We start from the raw sequence: 24,488 nt of genomic DNA, 5'->3' as shown, positions 1-24,488 counted from the left end.
TTGCCCAGTCACCACATAAACAGAGATTTTATTCTGCTTTTCAGATTATTATCTCATTCTTTTATAAAGAAACAATTGTCCCAGTGTTGGATCACAGCTCCGTTATGAGTAACCAAGGGTGTATTCTGGTCAACCCAGATAGTTATCTTTCACACCTGAAGGGAACATAATAAAAGGTTCAAATCTGAAAGGCTGTAAACTCATAAAATACCAAGGAAGAGACTTTGATACAATCCTGGAGAAAATGTGCTATGTATGTGACAACGTTTTTCCCCATAAAATACACTTCAGCTGCAGGCCACCAATCTGTTTTGCACTAAAAGAATGGCAGGCTCGGTGATTTTATTAATTATTAATAGCTAGATATGTATAGAAGGAGATGTATCATTTCTGTACATACTGGATTTACCTGTTTTGCTTTTAGTCCATACATATGATCATGAGCTATACGCATAAAAGCGATTTCTGGAGAGCAAACTCCTAGAAAAAAAAAAAAAAGTACAGTGGCAAAATGCAGTAATAAAAGGCGGTTTTGTTGTCTTATGGTTCCATAAATCTCTGTATGTATCAAAATCTCTAATATGCAATAGACTTGAATGGTTTATCAGTCTAACTAAATTTTTTAAGCTACAGCATAGGAGAGATGAATAAAACTGAGTAAAAATATGTACACTTCCAGATACAATGCTTTTCAAGATGACTACACAGAGAGAGAACTCTGGAGAAAAATAAATAAATAAAAAGAGAAACAAAAGGGAAACCCCCAGGGCTGGAGCCTTAGGCTACAAAACCACAACACTGACATGAAGAAAATACTCTTGAAATTAGCGTTTATGATATGCATCTAATCACCAAATTGCTACCAGACAAGTATGCACAAATATATGAATAATGAAATAATAACTCTAAGTATAACACTAATATAAAGTACCACAGGGAAAATGCTAAAAATATTTTAAGGTGTCACATTCATAGAAACAGAAAAAGAAACCCCAACCCTCAGGTAAATACCCCCTCCTACCACAAACCGAAGAGCAAGTCAAAAGAACACACTTTAAACCATCGTTTACCAACCAAGAACGTTGCCAAATTTTTATTTCTGTGGATAACCATAGGTAAGGTCAAAAGGATAAGTTCAAATGCGTCTCTCCTCAGACAAAACTACCTAGCAACTTCAAAAGGTTCAGCATCAGGCGATGGCAGCAATAGGAAAAAATTTCACAGATTTCAATGGACTGTAGATAAAATGTACACTAACTAAGACTAGTTTGATTAAAAAACAAAAACAAAAAAAACAGGTAGTTTTGAATCCAATCAGGTTTTCAAATTGGCAAAAAAAATGAACGAAAAGAATCCTGAAGAATATCTTGTGTCACTTAAGAGTAGGCAGTCTGTATATTGCCAGAGTAAAACATTAAGGAAAAGAAATGAATTGTGTTAAACAGCCAAGGACATTACAGTAGAATTGTTATGTAACTACCAGATATTTGTTCATGTAACCTCTTTCAACAGCGTTCTTGAAGGAGATTTTAAGTTGTTAATTGAATGTACACACATTTACATTTAACATAGTTAATAATGCACTTAGAATAATGCACTTAAGTATTTGAAGAGAATGGATCTATTTAACAAATGTAAAACTTTTCCCACTAGTATATGCTACTGTAGTTTCACGTGAGTTTATGGGGATGTATACATGTATATTCCATTCATTTCCTTCTGTTCAAATAAATGTACCTAAATGTAAAGGATATTCTTCATGCACTTCCTAAGCAAAGCATTCTCACTTATAGCACGTAGAAAGAATGGTGAAATTAAGAGCAAAACGGTTTTTCAAAATGTGATTTACTTATTTATTTTGGTAAACTACCAGTTAAAAACATGGATTTAGTTAGTGATAACTTGCGTTTCAAAATAATGCAACATTTAAATTTCAGCATTATGGACTCTGGCAACATCCGCAGAAGGAGTTCACTGAAAAAACTCAGACTGAGAAAAGAATCTGTCCTACCTTGATTCTTTTTCATTTCTGCTGTTAAATCCATGTCCTTATCAAAAACAGATAACCTGAGAAGAGAAGAGAAGAGAAGAGAAGAGAAGAGAAGAGAAGAGAAGAGAAGAGAAGAGAAGAGAAGAGAAGAGAAGAGAAGAGAAGAGAAGAGAAGAGAAGAGAAGAGAAGAGAAGAGAAGAGAAGAGAAGATCAAACATTTGGACAACCCTCTTTCCATCCCCATAAGCTCAATAAGCAGTTTAGGCAAACCTTATTAGCTTACTTTGTGAGGATGTTGCAAACCTAGATGAGTACCATCTAACAAAAATACCAGTTGTGAAGCACTCCCAAACCATGATGCTATATACGCATTATACTGTTGCTCTGCATTTTAAGCCTTAGGTAGGGAACTGCATCGCTTCCACATATTACCAGCCAATATTGAGATTCAAAATAAGTACAAATAAAAAGCGCAGATGCTTGGCAGTTTCAGCTCTTTGCAACACTTTAAAGAATATGGAAAAAAAAATGTAAGAACGGCATTAAAACTGCAGAGCACCAACGTGAGCAACAATCTTATTTGATGGCACTTCATTTTTATTTTCTCTGAAGCAGGATGCTGGGAATGCTTTCACCTCACTGACTAAAAAGCTAAAACCACACATTCGTGAAAACCCGTGGAGGTGTTTGTTTGTGTGAGAGACGTTTTAGACGCTTTGCCCTGCAGGACGTCGGCCGGGGTTTGGGCGCTGCTCGCCTCAGGGCGGCGCGGGCTCCCCCAGCCCCCCTGCGCCGGGCCCGCGGCTCCTCCCGCGCCACGCCCGCCTGAACCTCCTCCTGCGGAACTCCTCGTCGTCCACATCGCTCTCCGACACCGAGCCCTCCACCACCGTCTCGTCGCTGTCGCTGCTCCACATCAGCTCCCCCATGGCGCCGCCGCCTCCCCGCTCCCCTCCTCTCCCTCTCCGTCTCCTCCGGGCGCCCCGCGATCGCGCCCCGCCCCGCTTCCCGCCCCCCCCCAGCGGTCTCCTCAGGGGTGGCGGCCATCTTGTGGGGAGCGGGGCCGGGCATTCGCGATACGGAATTATTAGTAAAGATACTGAAATGTTGTGGGTTTTGCAGTATTTGCGGCTGGTAACCCGGTGATCACCTTTAAAATGGGAGCGTTTTCGTCACGCAGGCCTGCGCTGCCTCAGCCTTGCCTTCCATGGCCACAGCAGCCGGGCCAGCGCTATTGCCATGGTCACTGACAGGGTCAAGCTGGTCTGTGGGCCAGGGAGAGCTGCAGATACAAAAATAAAAATCGAAATAAAAAATCTACCGCAGGAAACCTTATTCCATATATATATACAAACCCTGTAAATTCCAAATCATGGTTCTGACTCATGCCCACACTGAGCTTGATGATAAAATTAAGCATTCAGATTAATTTCTAAATTAGATTCCATCACAGATTATTTAAATAAGCAAAAACAAGACCACAAAAAAAATGCTGCAGAAAAAGCGTAGAAAACAGAGAAAGATAATAAAGGCTATCTTGAATTACATAACGATTATACATAATTGCTGCAAGTGTGTACAAATTGCTGTTTTGGTTTGACTTAGTCATATCCACATGCAATTATAGCAATTGCAGTTGCACATTACCAAATTACTCCAGAAAGCTTGGTGGTAATGTTTTACTTTTCTGCGAATAAAGGTGAGATGCTCAAGAAAATGCACATTAAGAAAGAAGCGAGCTAGGGACAGGGATACGCAGCAGCAAGTTGTCAGGACCTCTGCATATCATGATGAGAATCCAAAGTGTAGTATGTGTTAAAAGACTGAGCTGGCATGAATAATTTCCCCACTCATAACAGCTGCTTTGGGTGGAGTTTTCAGGAAACCTTTCATCAGTGTATCTTTTATTTTTATTATTTTTTTTACTTCAGAATTACGTCAATGCTTTGCCGCACAGTAACTGCCATATGGTGTGCCTCGAAATATTTCTAAATGGCGTGTGTAAGAAGCAGATTTGGAAAGCCCAACGTGTAAATTGTCCGTAGGAAAATCGTTGCAGGTTGAGTTTCGTTTGAAACTCGTCAGCCTGGCATTGCTCAGACCTGGCAACACAGGGCGGCCATGTGAGTGAGGGGGTGATACACTGACATGCAGGTGTGGGGAGCTGGGGGTCGGCCTCTTCTCACGGGTAATTGGTGATAGGATTGGAGGGAATGGCCTCAAGTTGTGCCAGGGGAGGTTCAGGTTGGCAATGAGGAGACATTTCTGCTCAGAAAGAGCAGTCAGGCACTGGGACGGGTTGCCTGGGGAGGCGGTGGAGTCACCATCCCTGGGGGTGTTTAGGGAAGGGCTGGACGTGGTGCTTGGGGACACGGTGTAGTGGGTGACAGCGGTGGCAGGCGGATAGCTGAGCCCAGGAGAGCCTCTCCCCCTCGGCAGGAGCCACTCCGGGCGCCATGGGCGCACCCCCCCCCCCCCCCCCCCCCCCCCAAGCCTCCCTTATCGCGCCGGGGCGGGGCGGGGCCAGGCCGCGCCCCTCCCCTCAGCGCGCCGCGCGGGGGCGGGGCGACCCCGTCGCTCGATCGCCGTATGTAAATAAGCCGCCTCCCGCCGCCCAATCGGCAGGCGCGGCGAGGGCAGCGCGGCGGCCCATTGGCCGGGCGGCCCCGTGGCGAGATGGCGTGTTCGCCGCTGCTGATCGAGCGCCGGGCCCCGCGCGGCGCTGGGCGGGCTGTTGCCCCGGCGACGCGGCGGGTGACGCGGCGCGGGCCGGGCGTGGCGGCCGCTCGCCATTGGCTGCGCGATCGGGCGATGGCGGCGGCCGCGGCGCCGTGCCCCGGGTGTCCTTGCGCGGGGCGGGGCGGCCGCCTCAGTGCGCGGCGCGGCGCGGGGCGGCGAGGCCGGGCACGGAGCGGGCCCGGGCGGCCCGGAGCGGTGAGCGGCGGGCGGCGGGCGGCGGGGGGGGGGGGTGAAGCGGCCTCCCGAGGGGCCCGGCTCGGTGGGGGTGCCGCGGGGGCAGCGGGAGGTGGTTGCACGCTGAGCGGGACGGGAATCCCTGCTCTGCCCTGCCCAAACGTGAGGAAACTTGGATGGAATGTATTTCTGGGATGGCGTTTGCCTGGGCCTAGCAGCAGTTCTTTAACTGGTTTTATAAATGCCGGCAGTTAACATCGCTCGGAGTCGTATTTATAATTTTAAGCCTCGCGATGTCTCTATATCCTCATTTGATAGCTGCTGATTTTTGGTTTTCCTGAAGCAGCCTTATATTCAACAGCACCAGTGTTTTTCCAGCATATTACCAGGCCTTTTGTATTTCCGTTCGTGTTTCAAAATCTTTGGGAGTAAGATATTACCCCAACCATGTCTTTATCTTTCCGGTTAAATGGTACTGTCAGTGCTGCTGAGGAAAAAAAACATAATGCTGCTGTGAAACAGTTCTGGAAGAACATAAATTCATAAAAGACTATGTAGACAAATCCATAAAATGCTAAGCAGCTGATGTTAGAGGGGGAAAACAAGGCGTAATGTTGACCTTTAAAAGAATTTTTGGGGAAAAAAGGCAAGCAAGCTGTCTTCGTTTGAGGGCTTTTCTTTTTTCTTCCTTCCTTTCAAAGGAAATGGAAAAAATTGTTCATGTGGAAGGCAGTACTCTTAATGATGTTACTCAGTAGGCTCCATCAGACACAAAAGTCCTGACACCTTCGCTGTGGGAGGATAAAGAAAAATACATCGGTGCTATTGATGCTTAGTAGGCGCTGGTAGGAAGGCAGTCTGACAACCAGCATGACTCTGGCATCTTGAGTAACACTGAGCAGATAGATTTCCTCGATTTATTATTTTCTACAACAAATGTCAGCTGCGTTTGTGGTGTCAGAGCACAAGAAATAAATAGCAAGACTGTCTTCCTGAAAGCCTGGTGGCTGGATTATTAATTTCAAGGTAACGTGAGTGGATTTCTATCCACTTCAGTGTGATGGTGTGTAGAGCCCTCAATCTGCTATGGAAACCTCCACAGTGCTGGGTTGGTACTGACATTATATATAGTTCTGTATTTGGAAGTAAAAGACAGACTGCTATCTAAGTCTTTTGAACCTTAGTATGTAGCTATATAGTTAACATTCAGAGTAAGAGTTTTAGAAGTTGTTGATTATGTGCAATGGGAAAAGCAAAGTTCCAATACTAACGTATTTTAAGAGACAACTTTATGGCATTTTGTTTGTGCACTATAAAACATAAGTAAATATCCTCGATGAACTTGAAGTCTAAAGGTACAACACAGAGCAAATGGACTAGGATGCAGATTTTATAAGAGAAGGAGCATCCGTGTTCTCAGTTACGTGGAAAGGTGTGAGCATTTTTCCTGAATGTTTGTAATCCATTTAAAGCAAAGGGGATGATGAAATGCATCAGTAACCTGGGAATTAGTTACAGTACAGAGAACTGTTGCAGAATACTGTATTTGAGAAGGATTAGTGTATTTGAGGTGAAGAAAGAAATGCTTTGAATGTAATTAACTTGAATCAGCAAAGAATATTTATCAGCAAGTAGAGAAGACACAATCGAAGGAAGGTAACATTGAGATTCCTACTGCTGAAGTTGAGAATTACCAGCAATGGTTTGTTGGTAACTTGTTTAGTCAAAGTTAGTATCTTTTGATAGAAAGAAGCAACAGAATTTAGCGAGTGCTTACGTATGCTGGTGGTAAAAACAAGAAGTTGGAGTCAAAATGGTGTTGAAACTGCATGACAGTAGGAGGTACTAGAAAATGTGAACATTAACTGAGAGTGGAGGAGAATTGTAAGCAAGGCACTTCAAAGAGATAAGGGAGATGTGTATTGTTTGTTTGTTTTAAGAAAAAAGTGGACTGAGAAGGCAGGAGCAGATCATACTAAATTTCAGAATACTAGAAATAAATATGTTTTTTAACAGAAATTTGAAGATGAGTTTCCTTACTCATCTGTTACATAGCTGGCTTTGAGACATCCTGAGAGATGACTTGCAAGAATTTATACAGCTCTGTCCTTTTCCCCTGAAACTTGAATTTGCTTGTGTGAAATATTTTTTTGTAGTTGTTGCAGGTTTGCTAAGGATATAAAAACAGTCCTGAAAATGTTGTCCAGACTCTTTCGAATGCATGGCCTTTTTGTGGCTTCTCATCCATGGGAAGTCATTGTGGGAACGGTGACTCTCACCATCTGTATGATGTCGATGAAGATGTTCACTGGGAACGATAAGATCTGTGGCTGGAATTATGAATGCCCAAAACTTGAAGAAGTAAGGATTTAAATTCATGTTATACTACTTATTGTTAATCAGGTAATTGATGGGATCCAGTAGAATAAGATTAGGTTGTGATGTATTAGAAGGAGTATAACTGTGGCAAAACCTCTTTATTGCCTTCTTTCCCATACTAGATTTTTAAAGTTGTATGCAAGCAGTGGTGTGCTGCAGAAGCTTTTCATTACACCTACAGCATCTCTCCTATGGGAAAAGGCTGAGAGAGCTGGGACTGTTGAGCCTGGTGAAGAGGAGTCTTGGGGCATCTTAGCTGTGTCTGTAAATCCCTGAAGGGAGGGTGAAAGAGGACGAATCCGGGCTCTTCGCAGCAGTGCCCAGGGCTAAGACAAGAGGCAGTGGGTACAGAATGGAACATAGGAGGTTACTGCTGTACACCAGGCAGCACTTCTGTACTGTGTAGGTGATGGAGCACAGACACAGGCTGCCTAGAGATGTGGTGTCTCCATCCTTGGAGGTCTTCAGCCACCTGCCTGAGCATGGTCCTGGGCACCCTGCTCTGAGTGTCCCTGCTTGGGCAGGGAGTTTGGCCAGAAGGCCCTGCCAGCCTCAGCCATTCTGTGATTAAACCTAATATTTTTTTGTGAACAAGGATGTGATTAATATTTTGCAATATTTTATTTTTACGGCAGGCTAGCAGTGATTGTTGTTTCATTCAGGGGGGAAAAAAACAAAACACCTTCATCATAAGTGCTGCTTCACAGGGGATTTTTTTTATTGTTATTAGTGAAACCTAACAAGTTACTGATAAATGTAAACGCTAACTAAATCCCTTTTGTGTTTCATGCAGGATGTGCTGAGCAGTGACATCATAATACTGACAATCACACGCTGTATAGCAATCCTTTATATATATTTCCAATTTCAGAACCTAAGGCAACTTGGATCAAAATACATTTTAGGTACTCTATCTGATTTTCTATTTGGTGTATGCATTTTAATTGTTTGCTTTTTGTACTATAAATCAGTGATGAATGTTAGCACTTCATTACTTATATACAGAACAGGTTTACTTAGATCTATGCAGAACATTCTGCTGTCTAGCAAAAAATTGAAATGCAATTTTGTAAGAGACATTGTGTAGGATTGTATAAACATTGGAAACACAACTCTTGAAATATCTATATATTATGCTAAACTCTAAAAATTAGTAATTAGTGCTGCTTAAGCCAGTTCTCATTTTTTTCAGATAATAAATGAGAAGGTTTATGGCTTCTATTTTTCAAAGTCTTATTTTGAATACTGTACAAATCTTGGATTTAAATATCCTTATAAAAAGTGCATCCATATCAGTTTGTACTTCAACTGCTCTTAATGCAGTCTGAGATGAGTTGTCATTCATTAACATCTAGATTGATTTAGAAGTATAAGTTTTTTTTGTTTATTTTGGTTTTGTTCACTCCCCCCCAAATATATGTGTGTGTGTATATAAATACATAAATATTTTTGCTTTTTTTTTTTTAAGGTATTGCTGGCCTCTTCACAATCTTCTCAAGCTTTGTTTTTAGTACAGTGGTAATTCACTTCTTGGATAAAGAATTGACAGGTTTAAAGTAAGTAGTGAATTATCGTTATGGATTTCTTGCTTGAATTTTTTTTCTTCAGTGGAGTGAATTTTAAATCTTGAATTTGATTACTAATGTATTCCTGTTTGGTTTTTTGTTTGTTTTTTTTTCAGTGAAGCTTTACCATTTTTCCTACTTCTGATCGATCTTTCAAGAGCAAGTGCATTAGCCAAATTTGCACTGAGTTCCAATTCACAGGTTAGTTTTTTTTTTTTCTTGCAGTGGGGCTTTTGCATTTAGTGTTCCTAGATGAAAAATCCACAGGGAGAGATGCACAGGTGAACGTGGTATTAGTGATACGCAAAAAGGATGAGATGTAATCTGTGTTCTGTACTGTCATTAATCCAGGTCAGTGTTCCAAGTGAAGAATACCACGATACAGTCATGTTAGCTAAGTTAATTTTATGTATGAGTGCTTTATAAGATCAGAACTTTAAATGGCATTGCCTATACCTCTGTTAGCGAGGCTAGACCAAAGCCTTCCATAGAACAGTTATGGATAGGAAAATTATTCTGTAGGTCTCAGGAACGGCACGTAAACAGATATCTGAAGTTATAATGCTAGTACAGGAAAAAGCATATTTCTAGACAAAATTCAGAACAAATATGGCATATTTATGGCATACAAGCACAATCTTGCTCTAATTTTGGAAATCTACTCGGAGATGCTCAAAACCTGCCTGGACATGGTTGTGCCTGACCTGCAGTAGCTGTCCCAGGCTGAGCAGGAGGATTGGACCAGATGACCTCCAGAGGTCCATTCCCACCTAAACCATTCTGTGATACATTAATGCTGTTAATACAGCACAATGTGAAGAATAAACAGTATGTTTTGCCCATTGTACATGGGAATGTTTATTTCTTAATATTCTATGTTGTAAAAAAAATTAATTTCACTTCACTATGTAAATGTGACTATAGCCTTCTTTATTTATTTATTTTTTTAATCACAAATACATTTTCACTACAGCTTTTCCTTGATTGAAATTAATCAAACGGGGAGAAAAACAAAACAGCAGTGGACCCCTAGAGTTATCCATGCCTGGCATTTGGAAAAAGTTCATTTCTTTTTGCCAGGGGAAAACTTCAGTATCTTTTATATTCCTTTTTTTCGTTAAGCTGAGTCTAGATAGTTACAGAAAGAAATATAACAAAAGTTAGGTTACAGATATCTGGTTAGAAGAACTTTTGAGATGTCATGACAGAAGCAGTTTTGTCTTAAGGTGTAGAACTCTTAATCTTCTGAGTGTACATTAATTAAAGTCTGTGCTCATCGTTGTCATAGGAGCCTAGAATAGTGATGAACCAAAGATGAAGAATTTGGAAATTAAATAACCCTGTTGCATAAATAAAGACTGTCAAAGCATAACAGCTTATGAGAAACCAAGCAATTAAAGAATGCGTTCTATCCACAGTAGTTCATTTTTCAATGTCTGTTTTATAAAGCCTTATCACTGTAACAGTCAATTTACTAATCATGTTATGCATGTTGTACCTTACTTTGATTTTTTTGTCCTTATTGTAATGGAGAGAAATTTTTCCTTTTAGGATGAAGTAAGAGAAAATATTTCACGTGGAATGGCAATTTTAGGTCCCACATTTACACTGGATGCACTTGTGGAGTGTCTTGTGATCGGTGTTGGTACTATGTCAGGTGAGTGATCAAGTCTAAAGGTCTAAGTCTTGCCAGTTTTTAAAAAAAAAAAAAAAAAAAAAAAGGCTGAAATGAAACACATTAAGTGTTTCAAGAAATGTGTTATCTATGGGAACGGAAAGCCAATCTATTTGTTTGGCTATTTTGGGGGACAGAGAAAGAGGGGGAAATTTATGTTGATAAGCAGTTTTCCTGTTTATATCTAGGAAAAAACTCGTTGTGGTATAGCATATAGTTATTTTTTTCTTGCTGTTGTTTTAACTTTTGAATGATTTACACTGCTAGCTCATTTATCTTTATTAAGGGCATTCTGTAATGTGTAACTTTAACACTTGTGAAAGTGCAGGTGGGGCGCATATTCTTATTTCCTGAACGCTTAATTGGCCATCTTTTACAAGGGTTTTCATTACATAATGTTGGTTAACTGATCTTTGCTTAGATAAGGGAAGAGTTTCAAACTTCCAGCATAAAGCTTTAAAAATCATAGTAAACTAATTATTTTTATTTACATTTACATTTTACAATTTTTGTGTAAATACATATTGTGCTTAGAACAGGCTAATACAAAATGTCAGGGCTTAATGTGGTCATTTTTCATTAATCTAGGCAATTCCTTCTATAATCTGCAGTGTCAGTTTAATGGTTTCAGAAACTGTTCTTCAAGTATTATAAAAAGCCTCCTTGCATATTCAAATGTAAAAAAAACAAAAATAAACACGCTTTTTTTTTTTTGTAGGTGTGCGACAACTTGAAATTATGTGCTGTTTTGGCTGTATGTCTGTTCTTGCCAACTATTTCGTCTTCATGACCTTCTTTCCAGCTTGTGTGTCTCTGGTATTAGAGGTAAGACCCACCTAAAGACAGCAATTGAGCTTTGTTTTGTTTGTCTTCCTTTTGAAGTGAGCAGAGGGAATGCACAGAAAGAGTTACTGTGGCTCTGCTGATGGGCAGTAACTTCTTAATTCTACTGTAAACAAATCACAGTCAATGGTCTGAGTTATAATCTAAAGCAAAGGAGGGAAAAAAAAAAAAAAAAAAAGAAGTTTAAATTAATGGCTGTCCAGGGTTTCTCACTGTTTAAACTCTAATATAGACTCTACAGTAGACTGTATACCAGTTCTTTTGTTGACAAATTTGATTTAAAAAAAAAAAACTTTTTGGTAAATAAGCTTTAACATTGTATTTCTATTTGATCACTTGCTTGTTCTTCAGATAGCTGCTAAATAAAACCTGGTTTTATTTATTTTTACAGCTTTCCCGAGAGAGTCGTGAAGGACGTCCGATATGGCAGCTTAGCCATTTTGCTCGTGTTCTGGAAGAAGAAGAAAATAAACCAAATCCTGTAACACAGAGGGTCAAAATGATTATGGTTTGTGGCTTTATTTCACCTGTTATTATGCAGTCAGTAAGGTGTCTTTGGAAAACTAATAAAGCCTTTGTTTTCTGTAGACTAGTGTTCTGCAGTCCATTGCTCTAGCTAACTGTGGTAGTTTTTAATCATGTCCCATGTATATACATTTACAGTCTTCCTGCATATGCCATTTCTATATAAAACTCTTCTGGCTTTTCATGTGTACATGTGTTCAGCTTCCTCTGCTTACTAATGAGGAAGAGGAAGACTCTGCTGGGTACTAAATGATGTAGATGGAAGGAGGAGAGAACCCTTTAGCTTTAGACTTGTGAGGCATGGGAAACAAAAAATGAAAACAATTAATTTTAGTAGGTTAGATAACTAATTACAGTTGAAAAAAATATTTGTCTGTCTTTTTGTTTTTAATACAGTCACTGGGTTTGGTTCTTGTTCATGCCCATAGTCGGTGGATAGCAGAACCAACTTCTCAAAACAGTACAGCAGAAAATTCAGTGGGATTGGATGAGAACGCACCAAAGAGGATTGAACCTAATGTTTCACTATGGCAGTTCTACCTTTCTCGGTAAGTGACTTCACATAAGAGACCAGTGTGTCATGGTGTATTCTCCAGGCAGTGGTCCTTAGGGTGCAACAGCAACAAACCTACAAAGCTGACCAGAATTTCTGGAAACCTAAGATGACATTTTGTAAGAAATACTTCAATATTTTGCTATACTTTAGTCTCCTTGAAGTAATAAGAAAGATCAGGAGGCAGCTCTACTGGATGCATCATAACTGGGACTGGAGGGCTGGAGCACCTCTCCTTTGAAGAGAGGCTGAGGCAGCAGGAGCTGTTCAACCTGAGATGGCTCTGGAGAGACCTCCATACCTAAAGAGGGCCTGGGGAAGGACTCTGTCAGGGATTGTAGTGATAGGACAAGGAGTAATGGTTTTCAACTAAAAGAGGGTAGATTTAGATTAGATATTAGGAAGAAATTCTTTACTATGGGGGTGGTGAGGCACTGGAACAGGTTGCCCAGAGAAGATGTGGATGTGCACTTCCCAACACACGGTGTTCAAGGCCAGGTTGAATTGGGCTTTAAGCAACCTCGTGTAGTGGGTGAGGGCCCTGACCATGGCAGGGGGGTTGGAAATAGATGGTATTTAAAGTCCCTTCCAACCCAAACTATTCTGATTCTATGATAACACCATCTTTTCCCAACAACCCTGTCACTTTTCAGAGCACACTGAAAAGTTAAGCTTTCTGACTGTGCTAGTGTCGTTATTTCTGCAGTCTCTGACCATTCACATAAAAGTATAAAAAGAGATCCATGTCAGTATTGCTTTTGCCTCAGCTCATCTGAAAGCTGAGCAGTTGTGGTTCAGTATTTCTTCTGAGAATTCAGAACTGTCTTACAGAGTATTTTTCCCCCGTCTCAGAAATTCAGCTTGCACCACAGTAGTCATTAGTGGCAGAGGATGATAATTGATTGACTCTTTCTACTTTATAATTGGGAGATAGGTGTTAAATGAATATGATTTACCTGTTGAATAGTGATTATTGTAGTCATTTCTTTTACCGAGACTGCTCTTTAACTAAGATTTTGTAAATAGTTAATGAAATCTGAAAATACATATGCTAATAATACAAAGAAAGAATTCTCTACCCTAAACTAGCACACTTGAATTCCCTGTTAGAAAATGTGTTTTGACTGGCATCTGAATAAGTGTATAAATGATGATCAAACTACTATCCTTCCTAAAAGAAAGGGGTGTCAGAACGTTGTTAAAAGACACAAATCATATCATACATTTAATTCTTGATTTTTGTCCTTTTATAGAATGGCCAGTATGGATATTGAGCAAGTAATCACTCTTGGATTAGCCCTTCTTCTTGCTGTGAAATACATCTTTTTTGAGCAAGCAGAGACTGAATCCACGCTTTCACTGAAGAATCCCATAATATCTCCAGTGATGGTTCAGAAGAAGGTCCCTGAGAATTGTTGCAGGAAACAATCTGGACTTTTGAAAAACAATCTGAAATCTAACACAGTAGAAGCAGCTTCTGTTCCCAGAGATGACAATGGTAATTTTTAGCATCTGAGTCTTTGCAACAGATAATGAAAACCTGTATTAGCATGTTATATTTGAAAACAGAACTTAAGATTTTTGTAAACCAAAGTTCATTTTAAATATCTTTATACAGCAGAAGTCATAAAACCTGTATTAGCAGAGTCATCAACCAAGGCTACGTTTGTAGTTGGCAGCAGCAACCCTGTGGAAACTACCTCAGTTATTAATAGAAAAGAGGAGGAAATTGAGTTACCTCAAGAACCTCGTTCTATTGAGGAATGTGTTCGTATTCTTGGAAATGCAAAGGTATAGAAAAAAATTTTTTATAGCTTCTGACAAAATCTGATTTAAGAACTTTTGCAGTTTGTTTTCTGGCTTTGAAATGATCCCATTGATGTTAAAGAGTTACATGGCTTTAAGAACTTGTAAAGGAGAGGTGGAGAACATAAATCCCTTTCATAAGTTATTTCTGCTCCAGTCAGTTTCTGTTGCATGTATTTCTTAATAGAGATGAGGAAATCAGAAAGGTGTATGGTTTTTGAAGTTTTACATGAAAAGTCTTCTATTATGATTATCTCTCTCCAAGATGGGGCTGGAGAGAAGCAGCAGCTTCGTTGTTCATGGCATACCAAGTACTTGAGGTTTCATTAAGTTCAGTTATAAGAGGGTGTAAAAAGTTTTATAGTAGGCCAGGATATGATCAAAAACCTGACATTGGCAGTTCTTTTAGATAGGATCTGATCTTACCAAAGTAAAGTTACCTTCTTTCATTTGGAAACATTTAAAAGGATTTTCACCAACAGAATCTATGCTTACTTTCTCCATCCTTTACATTTCCAGAAGGGAGCAAAATTCCTCACTGATGCTGAGGTTATCAGCTTAGTTAATGCTAAGCATATTCCTGCATACAAACTGGAAACCCTGATGGAAACTCAGGAGCGAGGCGTGTCCATTCGCAGACAGATGTTATCACAGAAACTCCCTGAACCTTCTTCTTTGCAATATCTTCCTTATAGGAACTATAATTATTCTTTGGTAAGTAAAAAGCAGACGAGTAAAACTCACCGTGAACAGTTTTAAAAATCTATGAAACATTTGCTTAAAGTGATAAGTGTGAACTAACTAACAAGCTTGGTCAAAACTGATATTAAAAAAAAAAAAAGGCAAATATATGGCACTAGCTTTTACTGCTTCAATGTTTCTAAACCTAGAGAAGTAAGTTATTTTTGGGTAAGCTACAAAACTATTTCCAACCAAGATATGCAGTTGCCTTATCTCATAAATATGTAATTCTACCAATACTGAGGATAAGTTCAGGTGAATGAATATATTACACTGATCTCAAGTTAAAATGAAAACTTATTTAAAATTCACTTAATGCTATTAAATTTTGAAGAGCATTTAAGACTTATCAAGTATTTGACAGATCTATTAAATCTTACTTTTAACAGTATCATCTGTTGAAAACTATAGCTACAGCTCTTGGAGCTGGGAATTGTTTGCTTTATCCATAGGATTGTGGGTTTCTAGCTAAGATACCTTGCTGTAGTCACATAAACAGTTTGTAGCATGATACTGTGCCACTCGACTCGTAATCTTGCTGATACCTTTTTGTATTATTTTTTGACAAGGTTATGGGAGCTTGCTGTGAGAATGTGATTGGCTATATGCCTATTCCTGTAGGCGTAGCAGGACCATTGTATCTGGATAACAAAGAGTTTCAGGTTCCGATGGCAACAACGGAAGGATGTCTTGTAGCAAGCACCAATAGAGGATGTAGAGCAATATGTGTAAGTACCATTTGACAAGCTTAAACTTTCTGTAAAGCGTGTTTGGGGGTGATAGAAGGCGTATTTTTGACTTAATAAAAACTAAAATTCAGTTTCAGTGATCTTATTTTGTTTCCTTTCTGCTTTGATTTGTAGCTCGGTGGAGGAGCAAGTAGCCGCATTCTAGCAGATGGGATGACTCGAGGACCTGTTGTAAGGCTGCCCAGCGCTTGCCAGGCTGCAGAAGTGAAGGCTTGGCTCGAAAGCCCTGAAGGCTTTAAAATAGTGAAAGAAGCTTTTGACAGCACTAGTAGGTTAGTACAGTGGTTATTGTGGCCTTATTTCCTGATACAAGGCTTCTGTGAATGGTAGAAAGCTCCTAATTTTATTTCTGCATGCTGCAGTGCAGGAAATGGCACATTTCATTTTGCCTATCCCATGTAGTGTGAATCTTAAGAAAACAGAAGTAACTCTGCCTTTACAGCTAGGCTAGTAATAAACATTTTGCAGTAAGTGGTAAACAATTGTGTCATATCAACAAATACCCTTGCTTTGTATATTACTTAATGCATTATTTCTTTTGCCTAAACAGTTAAAAAAAAAAAAAAAAAAAAAATTAAAGCTCTAAAACTCAGCTGTATTTTTTGTAGCACTATACTAAAAGTAATTTAAGCTTTGGAATCTAGCTCTACTAATAATATTACTAATGTGAAGGTTCCAGTGAATATAGGGTAAATTAAAACTAGAGCAGAAACATTTAAAAAAAATAAAACTGTATTAAGAATAAGTTTATTTCAAATCCTAGAGTTTCTTCTAAGACTTAGGATTACTTGCTTTGTTAATGAAATCTTTCTGTAAATCTTCCTAATCCGTTTTGTTTCTTACTGATCCTACAAGCATTGACCACGGACATGCATGTATACGGACATGCATGTATTTTGGTGATAATCAACTCATGCTGCTGTTTAAGTGCAGTATTTCCCAGTTCCTGATTGCCCTTACTCTGTAGGAATAAGGCTTTGATTTATGGAGCTTGCACCATTGCTGAAGATGGAAGAGATTTTGCCGTGCTGTAAAACTGACATAAAATTTTCCAAGGTCTAGAAAGCATAAAAAGGCAACCAATGCTCTCAGGAGCAGTACACTTTGAAGTATTTACTTAAGAGAACTGTATGCATGGTAGCTGAAGATTTTTTCCTATGCTGAGGGAGGAGGAGAACAGATGGCAGATAGTGCTGTTAACTACACTGTGCTACGAGTTACTGTCATTTTGCTACTTAAAATTCTGAAGGATTTTAGTAATCATTACATTTTCTTGCAGGTTTGCCCGCCTACAAAAACTTCTCATAAGTTTGGCTGGTCGGAACCTTTATATCCGTTTTCAGTCAAGAACAGGGGATGCAATGGGAATGAATATGATTTCCAAAGTAAGGTTCAGACCCTATAAGTCTTTTTAATAAATGTGTATTTCTATTAAAATAAATTGTATGCTATTAATTTGTGATTACCTGGTATGTGAAGCTGGAAAGTGAAAAACAAGACGCAGCTCTGTTCGCAGTGCTATAAAACAATATATATATATAAATGCTTGCTCTTTTTGAGCATAAACAAGAAGAGGATGGGAACAACCAAAGAAAAAAAGGTTAAAGTAACTTTGTATTTTTTTTTAAATAAAGTATTCCTGATAATATAGAAGTTAAGCAGCTCATTCTGTTGTTTTGGGCCAAAGATTTATTTTATCCATCAGTAATTAATCTGTTACTGTGTTTATCACTTTTTCCAAATAAAGGATGAGGAATCTGGTAAGTGCCAGCAGGATAGTTTGGTCTTTATTTTTTAAATATGAATGTGGAAGACCATTAAACAGCATAAGGCATCATATGTGTCATGTCTGAGATAGAATCAGCAGTCAATATTAAAGTCTATATAAAGGTTCTATATAAAATTCCTTAGAACCATTACAGAAATGAGTCTGTCCCTAGATAAGTACTAAATAAAGCAGACCTTCTGTCTGATTTCCTAGTGTAGAGAAGCTCTTTACAACTGCATTCAGAATGAATTAATTTCTTGCCTGTCATGTTTGACTTGGTTCATGCTGTTATCTCTAGTATGGGAAATGTATGCCTTTTCTCCTGGAATGTATCCAGAGAATCCATACGTACTGGCAAGAACCCAGTGCTGTTTGTTATTCTCTATGTAATTCTCAGAATGTAGAGAAAGGATGGTGATTGTGCTACCATATGTGCCTGTTTCAGGTTTCTTGTGGAATTCTGTTCTTTTCCTCATCTGTAATTAGTGATCTGATTAGACTTCATCTGATCTTGCTATTCCAGTGGTCTTGAGTAGCTTGCTTTGCAACCATAATCGATACGCTAACATTTAATGATACATACCTGTTTCTGTTCTAACAGGGTACTGAAAAAGCTCTGACAAGACTTAATGAGGAGTTTCCGGATCTTCAGGTTATAGCTATCAGTGGTAACTACTGTACAGACAAAAAACCCGCTGCTATAAACTGGATAGAAGGAAGAGGGAAGTCTGTTGTCTGTGAAGCAGTTATTCCAGCTAAAGTTGTTAAAGAAGTAGGTGTCTGCATTCTTTTTACTTAGTTTGGTTCATAAAAATGTATGCATATTACAAAATTGATACACATTTTAAGTTATTAACTGTTAGTTGCGTTCCTTGTAAGGTTATTCCTGTGTGTATTTTCAGACTATTGCCGTACAATATATTACTTCACATGAGAATCTCATAGATTATATGTTCTTTATCTTTGAAAGGCCAGTGAAAGGAAAATGTGCTATACATTTAATCTATTCGAAAGCATTAGGAGTTTCACTTTTTTCCTTTGAAAAATTATACCACAGCTTGATAGACTTTTACAGATTAAAGTCAGTAATTTTTATCAATTCACTCATTTGTTGTCTTTTGCGCAAACATGGCATTCTTGTCAAAGTTTATATACCCCCTACAACAGGAGAAACTGATGATTAAGTGATAACAGTTATTCTGAAGCTGCGTTACTGTCTTGCATGATTTTGAACAAAAGTAAAAGTAGGCATCTATGACAACGATTGAGTCAAATTTCCATATGGAAGCAAATGAGGTTAGGGGGGAGGGCTGATTAACATGAAATAGGGTATTTCTACTCCTGATTAAGGGACAACCTATCACTTTGACAACCTATCACTTTGTTTAGGTACTGAAGACAACTACTGAAGATATAGTTGAAGTGAACATAAACAAAAATTTGGTGGGTTCTGCTATGGCTGGCAGCATAGGTGGCTACAACGCACATGCAGCAAACATTGTTACAGCTATCTATATTGCCTGTGGTCAGGTAAGTTTGTTTATACCGAATCGGCTTTTCTTTAGTAGAGTAGCTCTTAACTGAACACTTCAGTTGAATATGATGTTTTTTTCTTCTTCCTGATCTAAAGGATGCTGCACAGAATGTGGGCAGCTCTAACTGCATCACTTTGATGGAGCGGACTGGTGCCACCAATGAAGACCTGTACATCAGCTGTACGATGCCATCTATAGAAATAGGAACTGTTGGTGGAGGCACCAACTTGCTTCCGCAGCAGGCCTGTTTGCAGGTATAAAGCAGGAAGCTTCCTGAATCAAAGCTTGCTTTCACATTGTTTTTATTATGTCCCACTGTTGTGTGAATTAAGCTTAATATTAAAGAAATTTAAAGCTAGCTGATTAGATGTAATTTATAAAAACTCGAATATTAAAATTTAGCATAAATTTACTTAGTTTTCACAGTGTAATACATCATTTTTTTTTCCTCCAGATGTTAGGGGTTCAAGGTGCAAGCCAAGATAACCCTGGTGAAAATGCCCGTCAGCTTGCTAAAATAGTATGTGCTACAGTGATGGCTGGGGAGTTATCTCTAATGGCAGCTCTTGCTGCTGGGCATCTAGTCAAAAGCCACATGACCCACAATAGGTAAGAAATTTCCTATCTTTCTCTGCTATTTGCCCTTTTTACAAGTATACATGATCAATAACAATTATATTAATATTTGTAACATTTAGCAACAGTCTGTCACTGTAATGTAACTGACTTGGTTATCTTACTGTTTTTATCAGGTCAAAAATAAATCTACAAGATCTGCAAAGAACCTGCACCGAGAAGGCAGCTTGAATACTAAAGCTTTGAAATGAAGAATTGTTCCACCAACTGACTAGGCGCATAGGAAAAAAAAAATGTAATCTGTGAAGTTTAGAATGAAAATCACCTTTGATTCAGATTTCCATGGACGATAAACTGAGAGATAATGGACTTGCGTGAGACTATTTCTTCAGTGGTTAGAGATAACTTCATGAAAGAAGTCCTGTCAGCTGTCTTGGACATACCTTTGGAATTCTCACTCTTACACATCATCTTCTGAAGGGTCAGTCCTATGTTTTTACAAGTTGACATTACTTCAACTTGTAAACTCCTAGTAACTAGCAAGGTGAAAAGTGATATGTACTTTGTACAGTTGTTTGTTTTGTTGGTGGCTTTTTTCCTTTTTTCTTTTTTTGTTAGTTGGTTTGTCCAACCTTGGCTTGAATGCACTGGTCCTTCGTAAAGTGATGGCAAACCTGATCACTTACCATGAACTCCCAGTTTTAATTTCTTTCAGATGTTAACGTTAGGTCTTTGGCTCCAAGACCTTTTTATTAAATCACATTAGTTTTATAGAAACCTCTGTCAATATATAGTACTTCTTTGCTGCTGCTTCAGCTAAGCAGCATTCAATATTTTAACTCTACAGTTTAGGTTATTCCTTTAAAGAAAACTTGTGACCTACAAAGTGCTGACCTTTTAAATCTAGTATGTACTGAAGTGGGGAAAATATCTCAACTATTCTGTCATTTTCTTCAGGTACAAAAAATTGAAACTGATCACATGTCAGAGCATAATAATTTAAGCAAATGCAGCTTCTTGAACTTCTTGGTTAGGAGTGCATTCAGACAACAAAAGTCAGTAACAGATGTTTACACTTCTTAAAAGAAGTCTCTTAATGTACAACGTGTTTGCATATTGCTAAATGTTTTTTGTTTTTAATGTTTGACACTTATTCCCCAGGAATAAGTGTGTATCCACTGCTTATGCTGAGATCAAATGAAGCCAGAAAATCATACTGTTCTTTAATGCTACAGGTTTTTTTTAATGTTTTAATTCTTTTTTTTTATTATTTTTTTGGGGGGCAGTGGAGTATTTATTTAAGAAGTCTTTTTTAAATGAAAAGTACTAATTAAAGGAATTCAGTGAAATGACATGTTAATACAGCAGATTTTGTATTAAAATATTGTATTTGGACCAGTGAAGCAGTCTCAGGTGTTCTTAATGTAATAGAGAAAACACAATTGTATTCTAGTTTGATTCACTTTTTGGAAGATTGTTAAATGCCTTGCCCTGTCTAGTTGATCACAGGAGGGAAATTGTTAATATGCTTGATGATGATTTTTAGGGGGAGAGGGGTGGAAAGGGATTTAGGGTGGAATCAGTGGATTGGACTAGCTGGATTTTGTAGAGGAATGCAGTGGCATTTTTCATGGGGTGACAAGCAGAGGTGCTCTTCAAAGTGCAACTTCGATATAAATCATGATGAGTTGTTTTGTAGTACATCAACAAATTAATATTACTGTAATGAGCTCATAAAGCTACTGTGCAAGCATGAAGTCATACATGCTAGATATGCTATGATAGCATGTAAATACCATGAATGTTTATCTTCCTGCAGTATTGTTGTTAATAGCTACCATTTTATTTAAGGAGGAACTACTTGGTTTCTATGTTCATTCAGTGAGCTTATTTAAAGTAACACTGTACTGGCAATAAATGGTCATTCAGTGTTCATTTTGGTGGATTTAACTGACATTCTGTCTTGCAGAATTAACATTTTGTATTATTACTAAATTGTGTACATTTTGGTACAGAACTACTTTTTCAGTTTCAGTAAAACAATGGAAAACTTACTGGTTTAATTGTGATATTTTAAGGTTATCTTATGACACTGATCTTATTAAGCAACATAAAATGAAGCTTAAGGACTGCAATACAGTACTCAACACAGTGGGGATATGATACTAGAATATTTTATTGCAGAAGCCTGTAAACATTAAATAAAATAAAAGCTAAATTGTGTGGTTTGTCCATTTCACTTCAGCATTAGTGGTACCTTTAATTAAGGCTTATTTGTGTGTTCTTTATGTTTCTGTCGTGGTTTAACCCGGCTGGCAGCTAAATACCACGCAGCCATTCGCTCACCCTCCCCCCTCCCTCTCTGGGACGGGGGAGAGAAATGGAAAGTGAAGCCCGTGAGTTGAGATAAAGACAGTTTAATAAGACAGGAAAATAATAATAACAAAATAATAATAACAATAATAACAATAATGTTACAATTATGATAATAGGAAAGTAATAATAATATGTACAAACAAGTGATGCACAATGCAATTGCTCACCACCCGCTGACCGATGCCCAGCCTAACCCCGAGCAGTCCGGCCCCCTCCCCCCGGCTAGCCACCCCTATATATTGTTTAGCATGCCGTCAGATGGTATGGAATACCCCTTTGGCTAGTTTGGGTCACCTGTCCTGGGTCTGTCCTCTCCCAGCTCTTACTGCACCCCCAGCCTGCCTGTTGGCAGGACAGAGCAAAAGGCTGAGATGTCCTTGGCTTGGTATAAGCACTGCTCTGCAACAATTAAAACATCGGGGTGTTATCAGCACTCTTCTCATCCTAAGCCAAAACACAGCATTCCACCAGCTACTAGGAAGAAAATTAATTCTGTTCTAACTAAAACCAGGACATCTATCCACCCCTTATTCCATACCATTTATGTCATGCTCAGGTTACACTCTTTTCCATACATTCTAATTAGTCACCTATAGTAGTCATAGTAGTGATAACATACAGTATTATATAGTAATTAACATGGTACAATTCAGTTCATGGGCTATTCTCACCCAGTATTAAATCTCCTTGAGGTACACACCGGACCTCTCCATTCTTTTGCATCACCCACCAAGTGCATCCAGGTCCCTGAGCGAAAACAATTCCACGAATAGGTTTGCCTTTTCCTGAGGCAGGAGTAGCCCAGACTGTTTTACCCAGCATATTTCTTACATGCACTACAGGAACTTTATCCCCATCTACAGTACGTAACAGGTTTGATTGGGCAGGTCCAGCTCGGTTGGCAGATCCCCTAGTATTGACTAACCAGGTGGCCTTTGCCAAATGCGTATCCCAATTTTTGAATGTCCCAGCGCCCATTGCTTTCAATGTAGTCTTTAACAGTCCATTGTATCGTTCAACTTTCCCGGAGGCTGGTGCATGATAGGGGATGTGATACACCCACTCAATACCATGTTCTTTGGCCCAAGTGTCTATAAGGTTGTTTCGGAAATGAGTCCCATTGTCTGACTCTATTCTTTCTGGGGTGCCATGTCGCCATAGGACTTGCTTTTCAAGGCCCAGGATAGTGTTCCGAGTGGTGGCATGAGGCACAGGATATGTTTCCAGCCATCCGGTGGTTGCTTCCACCATTGTAAGTACGTGGCGCTTGCCATTGCGAGTTTGAGGGAGTGTGATGTAATCAATCTGCCAGGCCTCTCCATATTTATATTTCAGCCATCGTCCTCCATACCAAAGAGGCTTTGACCGTTTGGCTGGCTTGACTGCAGCACATGTTTCACAGTCATGAATAACCTGTGCTATAGCGTCCATGGTCAGGTCCACCCCTCGATCACGAGCCCATCTGTATGTTGCATCTCTACCTTGATGGCCTGAGGTGTCATGGGCCCATCGGGCTATAAATAATTCACCTTTATGCTGCCAATCCAGGTCCACCTGAGCTACTTCAATCTTAGCAGCCTGATCCACCTGCTGGTTGTTTTGATGTTCTTCAGTAGCCCGATTCTTGGGCACATGAGCATCTACGTGACGTACTTTCACAGCCAGGTTCTCTACCCGAGCAGCAATGTCTTGCCACAAAGCAGCAGCCCAGATGGGTTTGCCTCTACGCTGCCAGTTGTTTTGCTTCCATTGCTGTAACCATCCCCACAGGGCATTTGCTACCATCCATGAATCGGTGTAGAGATAGAGAACTGGCTATTTTTCTCGTTCAGCAATGTCTAAAGCCAGCTGAATGGCCTTCACTTCTGCAAACTGACTCGATTCACCTTCTCCCTCAGCAGCTTCTGCAACTCGTCGTGTAGGGCTCCATACAGCAGCCTTCCATCTCCGATGCTTCCCCACAATACGACAGGACCCATCAGTGAACAGGGCATATTTCTTTTCATTCTCTGGTAACTGGTTGTACAGTGGGGCTTCTTCAGCACGACCCACCTCCTCCTCGGGTGATATCCCAACGTATTTGCCTTCTGGCCAGTCCATAATCACTTCCAATATTCCTGGGCGACTGGGGTTTCCTATTCGAGCCCGCTGAGTAATCAGTGCAACCCACTTGCTCCATGTAGCATCGGTTGCATGATGTGTAGAGGAGACCCTTCCCTTGAACATCCAGCCTAGTACCGGCAATCGGGGTGCTAGGAGGAGCTGCGCTTCAGTACCGACCACCTCCGAAGCAGATCGAACTCCTTCATATGCTGCCAATATCTCCTTTTCAGTTGGAGTATAGCGGGCCTCAGATCCTCTGTATCCCCGACTCCAAAACCCCAGGGGCCGACCTCGAGTTTCCCCAGGTTCTTTCTGCCAGAGGCTCCAGGTGGGGCCGTTCTCCCCGGCTGCAGTGTAGAGCACATTCTTTACATCTGGTCCTGTTCGAAC

The 24,488-nt window shown here is 39.6% G+C and overlaps 2 protein-coding genes across 3 annotated transcripts in view; one reads left to right on the top strand and one right to left on the bottom strand.

The window, feature by feature from the left end:
* The window catches only part of ANKRD31 (ankyrin repeat domain 31), a gene marked incomplete at both ends in the record, with an annotated part of 65,342 nt that extends 62,422 nt beyond the window's left edge, over positions 1-2,920 (bottom strand). The window contains 3 exons of the mRNA XM_084305146.1: positions 410-480; positions 2,012-2,067; positions 2,823-2,920. Of these exons, the coding sequence (XP_084161272.1) occupies positions 410-480; positions 2,012-2,067; positions 2,823-2,920 (225 nt within the window). The remainder of the gene's footprint in view (positions 1-409; positions 481-2,011; positions 2,068-2,822) is intronic.
* Positions 2,921-4,805: 1,885 nt separating this feature from the next.
* Positions 4,806-21,805, top strand: HMGCR (3-hydroxy-3-methylglutaryl-CoA reductase). 2 transcript variants are annotated; one of them, XM_084304732.1, is made up of 20 exons: positions 4,806-4,925; positions 7,061-7,265; positions 8,077-8,188; positions 8,752-8,839; positions 8,965-9,049; positions 10,400-10,505; positions 11,242-11,348; positions 11,758-11,874; positions 12,288-12,439; positions 13,698-13,942; positions 14,066-14,235; positions 14,770-14,964; positions 15,561-15,719; positions 15,855-16,012; positions 17,020-17,125; positions 18,110-18,280; positions 18,898-19,038; positions 19,139-19,297; positions 19,498-19,652; positions 19,796-21,805. In XM_084304732.1, the coding sequence occupies exons 2-20, from the start codon at positions 7,101-7,103 to the stop codon at positions 19,848-19,850; spliced, it is 2,646 nt and encodes an 881-aa protein (XP_084160858.1). In that variant the 5' UTR covers positions 4,806-4,925; positions 7,061-7,100; the 3' UTR covers positions 19,851-21,805. The 2 variants fall into 2 exon arrangements, with proteins under 2 accessions (XP_084160858.1, XP_084160857.1); XM_084304731.1 differs by having other exon boundaries at positions 14,063-14,235.
* Positions 21,806-24,488: the final 2,683 nt, after the last annotated feature.

The sequence above is a fragment of the Netta rufina genome, assembly GCF_964035555.1.
Source record: "Netta rufina genome assembly, chromosome: Z".
Classification (NCBI taxonomy): Eukaryota; Metazoa; Chordata; class Aves; order Anseriformes; family Anatidae; genus Netta; species Netta rufina.
Note: the sequence above shows the minus strand (reverse complement) of the source record. Positions and strands in the feature narration are given on the sequence as shown.

Bases quoted from the DNA above. Each gene is read 5' to 3' on its own strand.
- HMGCR (XM_084304731.1), top strand. From the start codon at position 7,101: ATGTTGTCCAGACTCTTTCGAATGCATGGCCTTTTTGTGGCTTCTCAT. The intron at 13,943-14,062 runs GTAATTTTTAGC...ATCTTTATACAG, and splicing joins TGTTCCCAGAGATGACAATG to CAGAAGTCATAAAACCTGTA. The intron at 15,720-15,854 runs GTAAGTACCATT...TTTGATTTGTAG, and splicing joins GAGGATGTAGAGCAATATGT to CTCGGTGGAGGAGCAAGTAG.